General features: G+C 56.6%; 5 protein-coding genes across 5 annotated transcripts; 2 read left to right on the plus strand and 3 right to left on the minus strand.

The window, feature by feature from the left end:
• Nucleotides 1-643: 643 nt before the first annotated feature.
• On the plus strand, nucleotides 644-2615 carry E0L32_007372 (uncharacterized protein; the record flags this gene model as incomplete). Its single annotated transcript, XM_031142108.1, has 3 exons — nucleotides 644-660; nucleotides 839-1082; nucleotides 1317-2615. 3 exons carry the CDS (start codon nucleotides 644-646, stop codon nucleotides 2613-2615), a joined length of 1560 nt encoding a protein of 519 aa, XP_030993585.1.
• A 688-nt stretch (nucleotides 2616-3303) lies between these two features.
• E0L32_007373 (uncharacterized protein) lies at nucleotides 3304-4875 on the minus strand (the record flags this gene model as incomplete). Its single annotated transcript, XM_031142109.1, has 1 exon — nucleotides 3304-4875. One exon carries the CDS (start codon nucleotides 4873-4875, stop codon nucleotides 3304-3306), a length of 1572 nt encoding a protein of 523 aa, XP_030993586.1.
• Nucleotides 4876-5460: 585 nt separating this feature from the next.
• On the minus strand, nucleotides 5461-6177 carry E0L32_007374 (uncharacterized protein; the record flags this gene model as incomplete). The annotated part of the gene is made up of 2 exons (XM_031142111.1): nucleotides 5461-6037; nucleotides 6104-6177. 2 exons carry the CDS (start codon nucleotides 6175-6177, stop codon nucleotides 5461-5463), a joined length of 651 nt encoding a protein of 216 aa, XP_030993587.1.
• Nucleotides 6178-6348: 171 nt separating this feature from the next.
• On the plus strand, nucleotides 6349-6918 carry E0L32_007375 (uncharacterized protein; the record flags this gene model as incomplete). The annotated part of the gene is made up of 1 exon (XM_031142112.1): nucleotides 6349-6918. One exon carries the CDS (start codon nucleotides 6349-6351, stop codon nucleotides 6916-6918), a length of 570 nt encoding a protein of 189 aa, XP_030993588.1.
• A 2208-nt stretch (nucleotides 6919-9126) lies between these two features.
• On the minus strand, nucleotides 9127-14784 carry E0L32_007376 (uncharacterized protein; the record flags this gene model as incomplete). The annotated part of the gene is made up of 4 exons (XM_031142113.1): nucleotides 9127-9678; nucleotides 9740-14094; nucleotides 14204-14527; nucleotides 14622-14784. 4 exons carry the CDS (start codon nucleotides 14782-14784, stop codon nucleotides 9127-9129), a joined length of 5394 nt encoding a protein of 1797 aa, XP_030993589.1.
• Between the last annotated feature and the right edge of the window lie 476 nt (nucleotides 14785-15260).

Here is a 15260-nt window from a genome sequence, read left to right on the forward strand (position 1 = left end):
AGAGTACACAGGTGAGAAAGGAAGGCTCAAATCCTTTGTATGATTTACCTATTGAGGATCGCCAGCAAATACTCGGGCTCCCAACCAAGGTAGCTCTTACAATGGAAGGTCTAGTGGGGCAAACACCACTGGAGTCAAAATTCTCGGTATGACAGCACTGTAACGTGTGCGCTGGCATTCTCCGCACAGTTCTGAGAATCTTCAGTCCTCGTCATTGCTATTGACCAACTGTTGGTTTACTTGTCTGCCTGCCTGCTGCCTTGCCCTGTGTACTTGATATATATGTGCGATCACTTTTATATTTCGAGGTACAAGCCATCGAGGTGGCCAGGTGAGAGGAAGCGATGAGTGTAGACCTGTCACTCACAAGCCTGCACCATCCCTACCTGCACTGACCTTAGCTTGAACCAACCTTTTTCCGTGCCGAAGTCCAAAGCTCCCCTCCCCACTTTGAATTTGATCCAGCCTTTCGCATTTCTTTTACTCGGCATCACCACCACCAGCACCAACTTTCAGCTACATTTTCTCCCGCAAATCTGTTTCTCACATACCCTCTTTCCCTTTCCCCACCCGTCTTATTCTTTTCTCAGACAGTATCTCTAGCACTTGTTTTGTTGCCTAGTGCAACAACAAGTCATCAATCATGTCTGAGTTCCTCGGGTATGTCAAGTCTTCCTGTCGCCGCAGCTGCGCCTCGAAGCTCGACTCTGCGTCCAGTCCACTGACCCTCGCCGCCACAGATCTCGCATCTCTCTCATATCAAAATCTGACATTCGGTATGCTCGCCCCCTTTCTGACTCAACCAGTACCAGCGCTGATGGTCAATTGCTACGCAAAGATATGTCGGCACCCTTCATGAGATCAACTCGGAGGATTCCACTGTTTCTCTCGAAAATGTCATGTCCTTTGGCACGGAAGGCCGCAAAGGCAGGCCCGAGGAGGAGATAGCCCCCGCCGAACAGATCTACGAGTACATTGTATTCCGTGGTAGCGATGTCAAGGATCTCCGCATCGAAGAGACCCCCGGCCCCCAGAAGGAGAACAAGCCTCCTGCCATGCCTGATGACCCAGCTATTGTCGGCGTAAGTCTTCCCTCTTGTGGCCCTTACAGCATCTCTTGCCTCCCTCAATTGCTCCTCTATGATGAATTATTTCGGATGTAAAAAAAACAGTATACCAGCTGAATTGCGCAAACAATACCATGTTGATATTTCCGTTGCCTTCCTTCTGATCGAGCCGATCGAAACAGCATTTGCAGAGAATCTCAGTTTTGCTTCAATGGTAGCAGCAGGCTAACACTTTCTCGATTCTGCCAGGCACGTTCTCGACCCGCCAACCAACAAGGGCCCGGTTTCCCCCAAGGTCCTCCGGGTCCTGGGTTTGGCCAAAATATGTACCCCCCTCCTCCAGGATGGGGTCGCGGCGGTGGTCCTCCCGGTCCTCCCGGCCCTCCTGGCCCACCCGGCCCTGGGTTTGGCGGTATGCAGTATCCTCCCCCTCCTGGTTGGCTACCACCAGGTCAGAACTTCCCACCACCGGGCCCTGGTCCTTGGAACAACTACTACCCGGGACCCCCTGGCCCCCCCGGCCCCCCCGGACCTCAGGGTATGCCACATCCTGGGAACCGTCAAGGTCCTCAACAGCCTGTGCCCGAGGGAAAGCCTGCGCCCATCGGCGGCGGTCCTGACAGGACCAAGAATGCCGGTCAGGCAAGGCCAGCCGAGTTGCACTCCGAGACGAGGCAAGCTGCGCCGGCACCTCCCGTCGACTCGAAGCCGTCAGCGGAAGAGGTCAAGGCCACAGCTGCCTCGTTGACTGGTGCCGATGCTTCTAAGCCCGTGCCGACAGGCCCTAGAGGCACGAGGATCACGCCCGCTGTTCCATTGCCCGCAGCTCTGACCACCAAGGCTGTTCAACAGACAGCGACGACGATCGCCAAGCAGGTCAACGATCCTGCCAATGCGGCTGCCTTGAGGGATGCCACTCAAGCTGCCAGAGCCGCCGTGGCTGTAGCCATGGCCAAGCTCGAGGGGGCGGGACCCAGCTCGCAAACCGCTCAGCCCACCAATGGCAATGCTATGGATAATTTGACCAAGAAGGTCAACGAGATGAGGGTCAATGCAGCCCATACTGGGTCCGGCCGTGGAGGCCGTGGCCGTGGCGGTTCTGGTCGACAAGGCAAGATCGAAATTCCCGATTCGGACTTCGACTTTGCTTCTTCCAATGCCAAGTTCAACAAGGATGAGATTGTCAAGGAAGCTGCAGCCTCTCCTCTTGGCGAGGCTGCCGACGGCCCAGCACCTGAGGCGCAAGACGCAAACGCTGAGAGCGGCCCTTCTGCTTACAACAAGAAGAGCTCGTTCTTCGACAATATCTCGAGCGAGGCCAAGGACCGCGCTGAGAACAACGGTCAGAAACCTGGCGGCCGAGAGTGGCGTGGGGAGGAACAGCGAAAGAACATGGAGACCTTCGGACAGGGCAGCGTCGATGGCGGTTACCGTAACTACCGCGGCCGGGGCCGTGGTCGCGGCGGAATGCGCGGTCGCGGCGGCTACGGCAGAGGTGGACGTGGCAACTATCGTCGCACCAATGACAGCCAGCCGGGCGCCCAATAATTTACTCGAGCAACTTGTTTTACACTCAAACGACTTCGGATTGCAGCAGCGCCAACTTCCATCGGAAGTCAGCATCTTTCATCTATTTATAATCGGCGACTATCGATCCGACGGGTCTTGACAGATCGTTTTGATCTTTTGTCTCTGGGCGCATGACGATTCACGTCCCCATATATCCGTGTACATTACGTTCAGGTTCAGGCTACTCGTGGTTCGCGAAGCCGGGGAGGTTACAGGATGCAGCAACACTGGCTTTAGTTGCAGGAGTTGTTCTTTGATCATGGTTATGCGAGGTTGAGCGACTTTGGTATTTATGGATGACGGAGTTGGTTCTGGCGAAATTGGGGTTCCATTTGGGAATCATGAAGCACAAGGAGGAGCGGCCATAGCATCTGCCCTCTCAAGATCCGTCAGCGATCAGGGTCAAGCAAAATTACCATTATACCAATAAAAACGAAAACGAGCCTCGCCAATGAGGCAACTTTATTATTGGCCCTGCAGCATCATGGGAAGCAGAGTTTGTCGCGCCCTTAGTGAGCAAGCACCACACAGAGCACGACACTTGATGAGACGCTTGTGATCAGCCAGTATCTGCAGGTAAGCAAAGTTGCATACTAGTGGGTATCATTGCTATTATACACAATATCATTATGCTGCTTTGATCTCAATCATAAACCAACACAAGCACTCAGTCCTCGTCCTCGGATGATGAGCCATACGCGACAAGCCCACGTTTCCCTACTGGCTCTGCTTGCGGCCCTGCCTCTGGCTCTGCCTCCAGCTCTTGGTCGTCTTGATCCATGCCACTCACACTGCCGCTGTCGCTGCTGTTGTCGTCTTCTTCCGCTTCGGAGCTGCTCTCCTCACTACTCGTCGTGTCATCTGCAACTTGCTTCTCACTATGAGCTTCGCCATCCTGATTGATGATCTTTCTCCTCTTGGACGCTGAAGCCCGGTCCGCGATCTCGTACCTTCCGCCTCGGCCGCGCCCTCTTCCTCGAGCTCCGCCACGGCCTCCGCGGTGGCCAGGGAATTCTCTCCTGTTGGTGCCGCCACTGCGGCTGTTGGGCTCGTCGAGCTCGTGGTCCTGGTCGTCGAGACGGAGCTCTTTGCGCTCGGTAGAGCCCAGGATGTGGCCCGGCGGCAGCTCGGCGCCGGGGAGCAGGACGAAGACGGTGGGGAACTCGAGGACCGCGCGGCCCGGCAGGATGGCGGAGAGGGAGTCGGTGGCGTCGACGAGTATGAGCTCCCTGGGGCTCGTCTTGGGCCTCAGCAGGAAGAACTGCATCGCCTTCTTCTCCTGGAACTTGACGTCCCTCGCCCAGGCGGTGATTTCGTATCCGCTCTCCTGCTCCCACCCCCCCGTGATGGGGTTCTGCGTAGGAAACGCAGTCTGGGACCATGTACTCGACGACGTGCTCTGCGCAGTCGCATCTATCTGGCTGTGCGGCCGCTTCCTCTTCTTCCTCGGGAGCTCGTCTTCCTCGTCGTGGCCATCCAAGGCTGACCCGCCCGATCCTTGAGTCTTGAGCACCCATTCCATCGTGGCCGCAAAGGCTCTATAGATCGGCTCCTCGTCGAGGGCTTTCCGCAGGATCCGCGTCGCCCTGCGGTCCGAGCCATCCTCGTAAACGAGCCACTCGATCTGCCAGTTCAGCCGCCCCGTCCGCTTGTTCCACGCCGTCAGGTTCTCTCTGTGCCTGGAGAGCCCCTTGGGCACGCTGAGCAGCTCGATGCCCATGCGCCGGCACGTCGTCCGAACCTTGCGCTTGGCCACGGACAGCTCCCCGCCTGCAGCCGCGTCGTCCTCGTCGGCCGCGCCCGGCGCTCCATACCTGCTGCCGGGCCCAGCCCTCGGGTTGTTGGGCACGAAGCGCAGCTCGTCGCCGTGCCACTCCTCGCGGAACCTCCGGTCGGGCCTCCTGCCGGCGTCCCCCCGGGCGGAGGACGAGGAGGAGAACTGCAGGTCGCGCTCGCGCAGCAGGCCGCGCTCCTCGACGACCTCGCGCTCGACGCGGCGGCGCGCGCGCTCGATGCCCGACAGGAAGTTGTAGTCGTGGTCGATGCCGGCCGGGGTGCGCAGGCGCTCGCGGGGCACGTAGGCCGTCACGTCGCGGATGCCGGAGCACTGGGCCCAGGACTTGTGGCGGCGGACGCAGGCGAGGGAGCAGGTGCGGGCGCCGCAGCGGGGGCACTTGTAGCGCGGGGGCTCGGCGCGGCAGACGGTGCAGAGGGCGGCGAGGTCTGCTTCTTCGGCCATTTTGGGTATTGCTCGTCGGGGGTCGTATGCTCAGAGAGTCGTCATCGAGGCGTTGTTGTGGTGGCAGTGGTGAGGAGTGTGGAAGCGAGTGGTCGCTACAGGCTTGAGAGATTGCGCCCGTGTGAGTGGGTGATAAGGACGATATAATCACTGGAAGATGTAGAATATCGCCATGATAGTATACTGTTCCTGAAATAATTCGTACTTGGGTGAAGAAGAACACTTGCGTGTCCAGGTACTTGGAAGATAATTTCTTTGGATAGAGGCAGAGGTTGTAGAGGTGTACATGATAACAGAAAAAAAAAGCTTATCAATTGAGCTTTATCGATAACGCTTGAGGCCGTCTCACTTTGTATCAAAGCACATCCTCCCGGATATTTTCAACATACAGAATAACAAATGTTAATTAGAGAAACAGAAACAAGTTCTGTCTGTACGTCAACAAACTCTATCTACTCTATCAGCTAGTCATACAGGGTATATTATCATATGTCAACAATGGAAACGCCGTTGCCCTCTCTATGCCCAGTGCCGTGTGCCTGGTTCTCCAACCAACGCCGCTTGTGAAATCGCAGATCGAACCTATCAGTCCTGACGAGATGGGCCTCGCGACGGGATCGGCGTCGGGCCAGCTCGCAGCATTGCCTCCCAGTCATGCTCGACGGTCAGGGTGCTGATCCGGGATGAGCGGCCTCCGGGCGCCATCTCGATGTCAGCGAGGTCCTCCTCGATGACCTCCACCTCGACCGTCTTGATGATGCCCCTCGGCCACCCGTCCGAGACATTCCACGAGTCGCGCAGCGAGCGGCTGTCGACGTCAAGGTGGCTCCGATTCGACGCCGATGTCTCGAAGCTCGCCCTCCGCGGACCCTCGATCACCAGGGCCGACGACCGCTTCAGGTTCGTCGTCGAGTCGTTCGAGCTCACCCAGCCGACGTGCCCGGACCGGTTGCTGATCCCGCTGACTCTGCTAGGAGCGCGGTTGATTCGTGGTCGCCTCCGCGAGAACAGGGGCCCCATCGGGAGGACGTTTGCGGCGACAATGCCAAAGTTCTGCTCCAGGATGGCGAGCACCGTCGCGCAGAAGGTGTCGTAGGTGTAGACGGGCGGCTGTGTCGTCTTTGAAATCTCATAGGTCCTAACGGTCGCGAGGATTCCAGCCCTGTATCGAGGCCAGTCAGTAAACTTGGAAGTCTTACGTGCATCCGAGGGCGAGTCTCCGACTTACACGAGGCTCAGGCTGGACAGGAAGTAGAAGGGCCACCTCATCGCTCGACGCATCTCCAAATCCCGAGCAATCATGACTGGGAACAGCGATAGGAAGAACCACCAGAATACCGAAAACGCTGGTTCCAGGCAATTAGCTCCCAGCTCGTCTTTGTCCGCAACAACACGGGGGCAGCCAGCTTACCTCCTTGAAAATAGCCAATATTGAGCTGTACATTCGGGTCCCAGCACGTGCCGTCTGCGTTGATGTTCCACAGCTTCTCCAACGGTCGACATTGCAAGTTTGTTGTCATCGAGAACGCCAAGTTGACAATCGCCATCAGAAAGATCTGGATGCTCAGCAGGATCCGCCACTGCTTCACGCTGCCGACCAGACGGATGAAGAAGAGACAGATCGATATCTTGGCCAACGTCGCGCCCATCATGAACCACGGCTGGCCCAGGAAGTCAAACTCCAAAGCGCTGGCCGAACTGCGCATGGAGCTACCCTCTATGATGCTGAAGACCGTGCCGATAAACGCAACAACCTTGCAAACCCCCCGGGCCTCATGTCAGTACGCAGCAAACACTCTCGCAAAGCTCCCCCGTTGGACATACCAAGGCAACGCCGATGGCGTAGTCGTCCATCCCGACATCGTTGCTGATCCTCTTGCGCACGCAGAACCTCACGATGCAGGTCGCAAAGGCGAAGCTCGCGGTGCCCACCGAGACGGAGAGAAGGACCGGCCCTCGCGAAAGGTCTGCAGACATGGCCGTGCCGCTGCGCAGCTCAAAGGGGAAGAGAAAGGGACTCTCGTGGCGTGCTCGCTCTTCTAGACAGCATTCCCATCGATAACTCTTTTTTTCACACCATTTCCCTGGAAAAGAAGAATTCCAGAAAAGGAAAAGAAAGAGAAAAAAAAAACCAGGATGGAATATGTGGGGGAAGAGGAGGAAAAGAATGGCAGGCTCTTTATCTAAGTGTAAGAGGGCTCGTCTGGACTGGGCTTGCTGCTCGGGAGAAGACACCAGGCTGGACTGTTTCGCATGGTTGATCCTCTCACTCTCACTCTCACTCTCCCAGCTGTTCGAAGAGAATGGGGGTCAACTTCCGACACACGCCACCACGACACCACGAATGGCTCCTTTGGTTCCGGTATGGGGTAGGCCTGCTCGAGGGCAAAACAAACGTGGGGAGACCTTGTTCATGGGGGGGTTCGCGCTTGGAGGTATCCACGAGGTTCAACTACATACAAATTCCCTGGCCCAAGGGTGGGATGGACTAGATCTTCTTTCTGTCACAAAACGGTGCCAGGCCCGACCCTGCGTGCCTTGCCTTAGCGGCGAGGAGGCGAACCCAGCATCACGACATGATCATCGGTCCCAGAGATCTGACTCGGAGGTACCGGTTGGGGGCTGTAGTGTTTATCAAACGTGCGGCTAAACCAAGTGGGATGCGTTGTATATATGTGTGTGCGTGCATGTGTTCTCGGAGGCAGACCAGTCAGTCGTGCGAGGGGTGGTGCCCGCCGTGTAAATGCGGCGCTTAATTATGCGTTCGAGAATCCCTCGCATCGACCATCCCACCCGCCGAGCCATTGAAATCGTATGCACCCATCTCGCTGGAATCAGGGTGACATTTGACACAGGACCTCGTTCCTCGGACGATCGGCGGTACACGCAACGCCCCTCCTCGCTCGCTGGACATACGAGTGGCTTTGCAGACAGGATTCCAAGTCTAGTACATGATGATCAATTATACTGCAAGAAATGAAACCGGACTACCCTAGAGTAGTTTAGAATATGGCCCCCCTCGAGCTTCAAGTAAATGAAAAATACAAGTGATCTTGCTACGGAAGACCTCGGCCAAAGGTGCTGGTTCCGTGGAATGGAGAGGACACTCCGCCCGCTCGGGCCCTCGAGCTGAACACGGCACAATCCGAGAGTGGGCAAGAGCCGACTCGGAAGCATGAGGGTGGAAAAAGAAGGAATGGGGGTTGCTTGTTCGCATGATGTTTGTGGCAGAGGAGCGCCTGTGGTTGGGTGCTTCCCGTGCTCCGCCTCGTGTATGATCGACGCACAGAAGTTTCCATGGAACAACTTCCGACCAGAGCGCACGGCCATGACACAGACAGTTTGCTATTGCCCCCCGGCCCTCCCCAAGAGTTACATGGCGTGAGCGGGAGGGTGGAAGTGAATAAGCTTGTGTACAGATTCAGGAGAATGCACTCCGAGCATATTCATGTTCACATACAACAAGATCACCAGGGGGGATCATTTTTGGAGTGAGAATACAAACAAAAAGTCGTATTTTGTCCACCAATCTGCCTAAAGTCGTGAAAAAAAGATATGAATCAAGGACCAAAAAAGCAGTGTTGCTTTCCCCCCTTCCTCTTCTCTTCTCAGCCATAAACAGCATGTGCAGACGTGAAAATTGCTCCGTGGTGTGGCAAGACACAGTGCTATATTGCGATCTGTGCCCCCTCTGGAGTTAAAGATGTGCAACAGAAATAGTAAAACACTCCAAAAAAAGACACAAGAAAAGTAGAGGTAGGAGATACAAATAGCGTGTGCCCAGCTAGGGGCAGTAAGAGAGTGATGGGAATGGAGCGTCGCTCGCATGCAGCATCGGTCGGAGCATTTTCAATCCTTTTGGCTGTTTTTTTCTATCATGCAGTGCAAACGTGAATCAGAGGTAAGGTTGGGCGGGGGTTAGATAGCAAAAGTCAGGTCAGAATCATCATCAAACATAAAGTAAAGGCTTGATCGTAGAAAAGACAGAACCTCAAACTGGAATTAGACAGAAGCAGAAAAGCAACAACAAAAACAACGTAAAAAAGGATAAACTCCACGCCATATAGGTTTGCAGGTCATGCAGAGTAGCAACTTTGTGACAAGAGCGTAAAAGGGTATAAAGTGTATGTAATCAGACAGCCTCAAATCAGAACAGGTCCTCCCAGTGCATTCTCGTCCGTTTCGCGACCCGGGGTAGATGAAAAAAGTCCCAGGTCAGCGAACAGACACCACGGCGCCAACGGCCGTCGCCTAGAAGCAGTTGAGGCTGCCCTTCTTCTTCTTCTGCTTGTTGATGGCGTTCATGCGCTCCTCAAGGTGCGCTCTCGCGATCTCGGCATCACGGCGCTTCTTGCGCTCCTCCTCGACTTGGTGCAGGCTCCAGCGGTTGTCCTGCTCGGGCTTCTCCTTGAGCTGCTTAAGCTCGGCCTCGAGCTCCGTACAGCGCCGGCGCCAGGCGTCGCAGTCGGCCTTGACCTTGTTGGACTGGCGCTCGAGGTCGGTGAGGGCCTCCTCGAGGGTCTGCGTAAGCTGCTTCTCGGCTGACAGGTGCTTCTCGATGGTACGGATGCGCGCCTCCTGGTCCTCGTGGATCTGGGAGATTGCCAGGTCTTTGCTGGGCGGGCGCATGCCGGTTGGTGAGACAGCGCCAGGCGTGGGAGACGTCGTGCCCGGTAGGGGAGGTAGGGGGATGGCGGGTGGTGGCGAAGGGAGGGAAGAGACCGAGTTGCTCTTGTGGAGCTGGGAGCTGGCCGAGTTGGACCGCTGTGGTCCGTCGTGAGGGATAATGCCTTCGTACTTGGCCTACAGTATTGTTAGTATGTACGATCTTCCGAGTTTTCAGTGGTGATATCTTGTGTCTTACCTGAAGGGCTGCATATTCCTCCTTGATAGTATCGAGCTCAGACTGTATCCTGATCCTGGCCGCGTTGGCCTCATCAAGCTGCGCAGTTCTCTCAGACTGCATGGTGGAGATACGGTTGTTGGTGATCTGGGCCTGGTCGTAGTTGGTCTGTAGTTGCTCCTCAAGCTCGTCGACAAGGCGAGAGTTCTTCTTGTTCTTCGTCTCAAGCTCGCTCATCTTCCTCTTGAAGAGGGTGAGCTGGTCGACGACCGAAGCACGGGGGCTCTTCATGAGCTCTCCATCGGTGTTGAGCATGCCATTCAGCGTGTTCTTGACAGACTCCAGATCGCGCATGACGTTATCATTGATGCCCGACAGTTCACGCACGTGCTCCTCGAGCTCTGCGTTCTTCTGTCGGCTGATCCCGAGTGCCTTCTGGTTGGCGACGAGCTCGTCGATGCGGTCAGAAATCTTCTCAAGGCTGACCTCGAGACCCAGAGCAAACGCCACCTGGGTAGCCACCTTCATCAAGTCCTCGCGGGCTTCTGTGAGCTCGCTCTCCAGGATCTTTATGTTCTCTGCGTGCTCAGACATGAGGACTTGTAGCTGCTCGTCGTACTCTTCTTTGGTCGATGCCTTGATCTCCTCGACCTCCCTGGCGTGCTTGCTGTGCAGTTCTTCCACACTCTGCTGGTGGGCCTTGAGCGCCTGCTCGTGCTCCTCGATCTGTTGCTCTAGCTGGCTGACGAGCTCCTTATGAGAGTTGACATCAGATGCCGCCGCATCGCGAGCCTTGGTAACTTCCTCCAGCTCTGACTTGGCGGCGGCATGGCCAGCTTCAAGCTCGGCGACCTTGGCTGCATTGCTGTTGATGATGGCCTTGTATTCGTCGATTTCGCTGCGCAGCATGTGAACCATGTTTTGCTGCTTGGCCTCGGTTGCCTTGGCCTCCTCATCTTTCTCGGCGACTTGGCTTGCCTCTGCGAGCTGAGCATTCACCGTTGCGACCTGGGCCTCGAGCTCTTCGACTTGCTTCTTCATCTGCTCTTCCCTAGCCTGCATCGACTCCAGGGTAGTCTGATGCTTGCTCTCCCAATCGGCAAGCTCGGCCTGCAGCTCCTTGATCTTCTCGCCGTGCGGGTCATCCAAAGACTTCTCCTGGGCGGCGGGAGCCTCGTCTCCAGCCTCGGCGGTCTTCTTTTGCGTGGAGCCAGCAGCCTCGAGTGAGGTGCGGAGAGCCTCGAGTTCTGCCTCGAGTTCTTGCTCGCGCAGAGCGTGCGAGTCCTGCATCTCTTTGAGCTGCTTCTCGTTCTTCTCGAGCTGATCCTTCAGAGTCGAGACGACAGAGATATCCATAGGAGATGCCTTCAAGCTGGATCGCTCCCTGGTGAGGCCGTTGATAATTGTCATCTTGGTCTCCATCTCCTTCTTCGCCGCCGCGACACCGGCCTCGAGTTCCTGGATTCGCTCAGATCTAACGTGAAGCTCGTGCATAGCCGCATTCAGGTTGATCTCAAAGTTGGCCATAGTATCGGGCTGCTCTTCGAAGTGCTCTGCGGCAATGTTACGAAGGGAAGCAAAAGAGCGGTGCGCTCGGTCAATGATCATAACATTCTGGCTCGACTTGCGGCGGATGACGGGTGTCGAGGTTCTTGGCGATGTTGCCTCAACCATCTGCGACTTGGCAACCTCCGTCTTGAGCTCCTCGACCATGTCGAGTGTGAGATGGTGCTTCTGCTCCAGCTCGGCGTACTTTTCAGCAAGCTCCTTCTCGGCTGTCTCTTTCTCAGCAGCCAGAGTCTTGAGGCGCAGAAGTTCAGAGGCGAGTTCAGCCTGGTCAGCGTCCTCGGACAGAGAGGCTTCCTTAGCCTGTGCCTGCTCAGCATGTACGGTCTCGGTTGACTCAGCCTCGCCATGCTCCTTAGCCTGCTCCTGGACCTCTTCCTTGTTCTGGGCTGCGGCCTTCGCAGTGTGCTCGGTCGCCTCGGCGAGGCCTTTCTCATCGACCTGCTGCTCGTCTTGCGCCTCGAGCTCCTCCTCGACCTGCTCTTTGTGCGGGGCAGTGGTTGTCTCGGCATCAGAGTGCTCCATAGTAGTAGGCGAGTCCATAGCTGAGGATAGCTCCGAAGACAGCGAGCGCGACAAGGAGTAAAACTTCCTGTCCTTCTGCTCTCCGGGCTTCGTATCCGACAAAAAAGACGAGGGTCTGGTCGTTTCGGTGGGCGAGGTGACCGAGAGCATCGAATCTCGGGGCCGCCGAGGGTGTCGCGCCTCGTCCATGGCATCCTGCAGCTCAGCCATGGTGCGCAGAGCCTCCTCGTACTTGGCATGAAGGAGGTCGTACTCGTTGAGAGTAGTCTCGTGGTCGACGCGAAGGTCAATGAGCTCCCGGGTGACACTCTCGAGCTTATCCGCGACGTATTTAGATTGCGCGGGACTGGCGGGGTACTCGTCAACATCGGCGGGTGCGTTCAACCTAGCCTCGTCCGGGTCTGGGGTTCCAGGCTTTGCGTCCTGCTGGACACCTTCCTCCTCAGTCGAGGTAGTGCCATGTGCCTGCTCCATGGTGTCGTCCTCCTCGGGGATTGGCTCGTGGTGACTACGGTGGCTCACATGACTATGGCTGCGAGAGTGCTCGGCGATGCTGCGGCTGGCGTTGCGGCGATGGCCCATACCATTGACGGGCTCGACCTCGCGTTCAGGCTTAGTCTCCTGTTGGATATGGTCAAGCTCGTAAAGCAGGGAGTCGAGTTTACCCAAGCTCCTCTGTCGCTCAATCACTTGCTCTAGACGATCGATCTCGCGCTGCATCAACTCGGCATCTTGATCGGCCTCGGCAAGACGCTCCTCGAGAGTCGAGATGTAATCTTCACAGGTCGCCTCATTCTCGCGTATCCTGGCAATCTCCTTCCGGAGCTCCAGAATGATGGTAGCATTCTTCTCCTCGCCGGAGGTGTGGCCGTCGAGCTTAGACTCCAAGTCGTGGAGGTAGTTCTCCGTGCTGGCTTCGCGGTCCATCAGCTTCTGCAAACGGGACTGGAGCTGGGCGTTGATGGTCTCGACGTAGGCGCATTTGGTCTCCTTCTCCAGCAGGTTCGTCTCGGTGTTAGACAAGGTGGTGCGAGTGCTGGCAAGGGACTGCTCCAGCGATTGAATAGTCTTCTCGTACTCGAGCACGACTTGTTCAACGGCTTGGGCGAAGCTGTTGGAGCGATTTAACCGCTCCGTTGCGCTGTCGCCCAGGGAGCCTTCGAGGTTGTGCTGGTTCTCCGACTGCTCATTATCCCGGGCCTTAGCCATCTCGGCAATAAGTTTGGCGTGCCGCTGGCTTAGCGCCGTGTAATTCTCCTGCTGGTCCAGGAGCTGGTTCTGCAGCTCGACCTCCCGCTCGTTCTGCCGCTCGGACCTCTCGCCTGTGGAAATGTTGCGTCGTTCGCCCCCGCCCCTCTCCGCGCTCCGGATCTGCTCGCGCAAGAAAGCCACTTCGGCCTTGAGCCGATCAATAATTGCTTGCTTGTCTCCCTCCTCCACCTGCTGGATTCTCGGCTTGCTCTGGATAGCACGGGCCCTCTGCGCATATTGCACCGTGTTGAGCGTCTCGCTTAGATGGAACTCGGCGGGCGTCACACAGGCAATCATGTACGTTATAGCATTACCACCAAGAGAGTCCTGGAGCAGCCTCGTCAGGCGGGAATCGCGGTAAGAAACGTGGGAGCCGGCCTGGCGCGAGGAGAGCTGCGAGATGACCTTGCCGAGAGCCGCGAGACCGGCGTTGATAGAAATGCCCTCCTTGGCTCTCTCGCCCTGGGCACCGGTGTTCTTGAGCCGTTCGCTGCCGGCTAAATCGACAAAGTGCAATTTACTGTCCGTAGTGACCCAGGTTTCTGATCCCGTCATGGCTTCGATGGGTACTGAGAACCGCTTCTCGGCCTTGCTCGTCTGCTGCACGCCGGGCTTCCGCTGTACCAAGTTTAGACTAAAGACGGCGTGCGATCGAGAAGACCGGGCATTTATAGCTGTCGCATCCGTCTGTCGCAATGTCGAACCAAAGTTGAGCGCCTTCATGAGATCATCAACAGAGTTGACCTCCACTTGTCGCAATCCCGTCAGGATGATGTTTCCCTTTGTATCTTCTCGGATGGTCACGGTGCCTCGTTCGTGCGCAGGTACGTTCTCTGGGATGAGCAGATCGCGCAGCTGCTCATTGTAGATCTCCACGTAAGTGGCACGCAACGTCCAGTTCTTCTCCCCTTTGGAAAGATTCACAGTCTGATAACCTTTTGGTGCGCGCAGGTGGGACATTGAACTCCTATTCGAGGTAGCCTTGGGACCCTCGAGCTTCTCAAAAAGAGCCGTTGCGGCGCGCGGAATGACGCCTATAATTTGGGACAATCTGGTCAGCTTCACTCAAGTCTTTGTTGCGCGCGCAAGGAGAAAAGCCTCTGGCAACTGGATCTTGTGCACCTAGAAGACTGGATTACTCACCCATTGCATCCAAGTCGTCCTGCTCGGAGGGTCCGGAGGTGCCCATGGTGTAGGACTTTCCAGCGCCAGACTGGCCATAAGCCAGGAGAGAGACATTGTATCCTTGCGTGAAGGCATTCACGCAATCGCTCAGGTACTCCCAAATCCCTTCTTGATCCACCTCGGAACCAAACACGCGGTCGAAAACGAAGAGCTTCTTGCCCTGAGGCGCATCAATAGCGAGGTTCGTATTTGAGGTGACCTGGACCATAGATCGCTGAAATCGCTGAGGGATAAGATCGAATCCTGGATCGGTGGGCTTTAAAGGGGGCCGGACTCGCACGGCTAGGACAAAGCATGTTAGTCGATGTGCGCTCCTTCTCCCGCGACTTGTCTTGTAGCGGCGCGCTCGGTGTTCAAATGACAAGTTCAAACTCACCAACTCGGACCGCGGTCTTCCCATCTTCGTCTGAGGCTCTGCTTCCACCACCGGCCCGGCTGTTCGTGCTCATGCGGCTGTTGCTTCGGGGCGCTGCTCGCACCATGGCGCTCATGGGTCGCTGGGGAAGAGGGCCCGGCGATCCTGGCGGCGAGCTCGTCATGGTGGGCGACGGTTGATTGCGGGTGTCCCGATCTTTATAAGGGCCCAGATTTTGCCGTCCTATTGACTGTTGTTTCGGATAATGGGACGGGACGGAAGGCAACGGCCGCGCGCTGCCCTAGAAGGCCGCTGGAATGTTTGAAACCGTAATTTTTCGCCCCGCGGTAGTGGTTGATCGTCCTCCACCTGTACCAATTGTCGTAAGTAGGGCTCCCGTTCCGGATCCTTGGGAGAGATGCGCCCGCCTCGGTTGCGAACAGAAGACTCGTTCTGGGGGGCCAAGGTCTTTATCTGGTTCAGTCTGCGACTGACCGTGGAGAACGAATGTCGAAGTGCACAGCCGCAGTCTTATTCGGCCTCTGCAAAGGTGCTGTCGGCTTTTTCGTGCAGGCAGGCGCTGAGCACCCCTTTGCGACTGTTTGTTTGGTTGCGACAAGGGTATTGGCAAATTAAAAACGCGTCCCAGACGTCGGGCGG

This window comes from Thyridium curvatum, assembly GCF_004353045.1.
Source record: "Thyridium curvatum strain D216 chromosome Unknown NODE_45_length_338668_cov_82.209118, whole genome shotgun sequence".
In the NCBI taxonomy this organism is placed as follows: domain Eukaryota; kingdom Fungi; phylum Ascomycota; class Sordariomycetes; order Thyridiales; family Thyridiaceae; genus Thyridium; species Thyridium curvatum.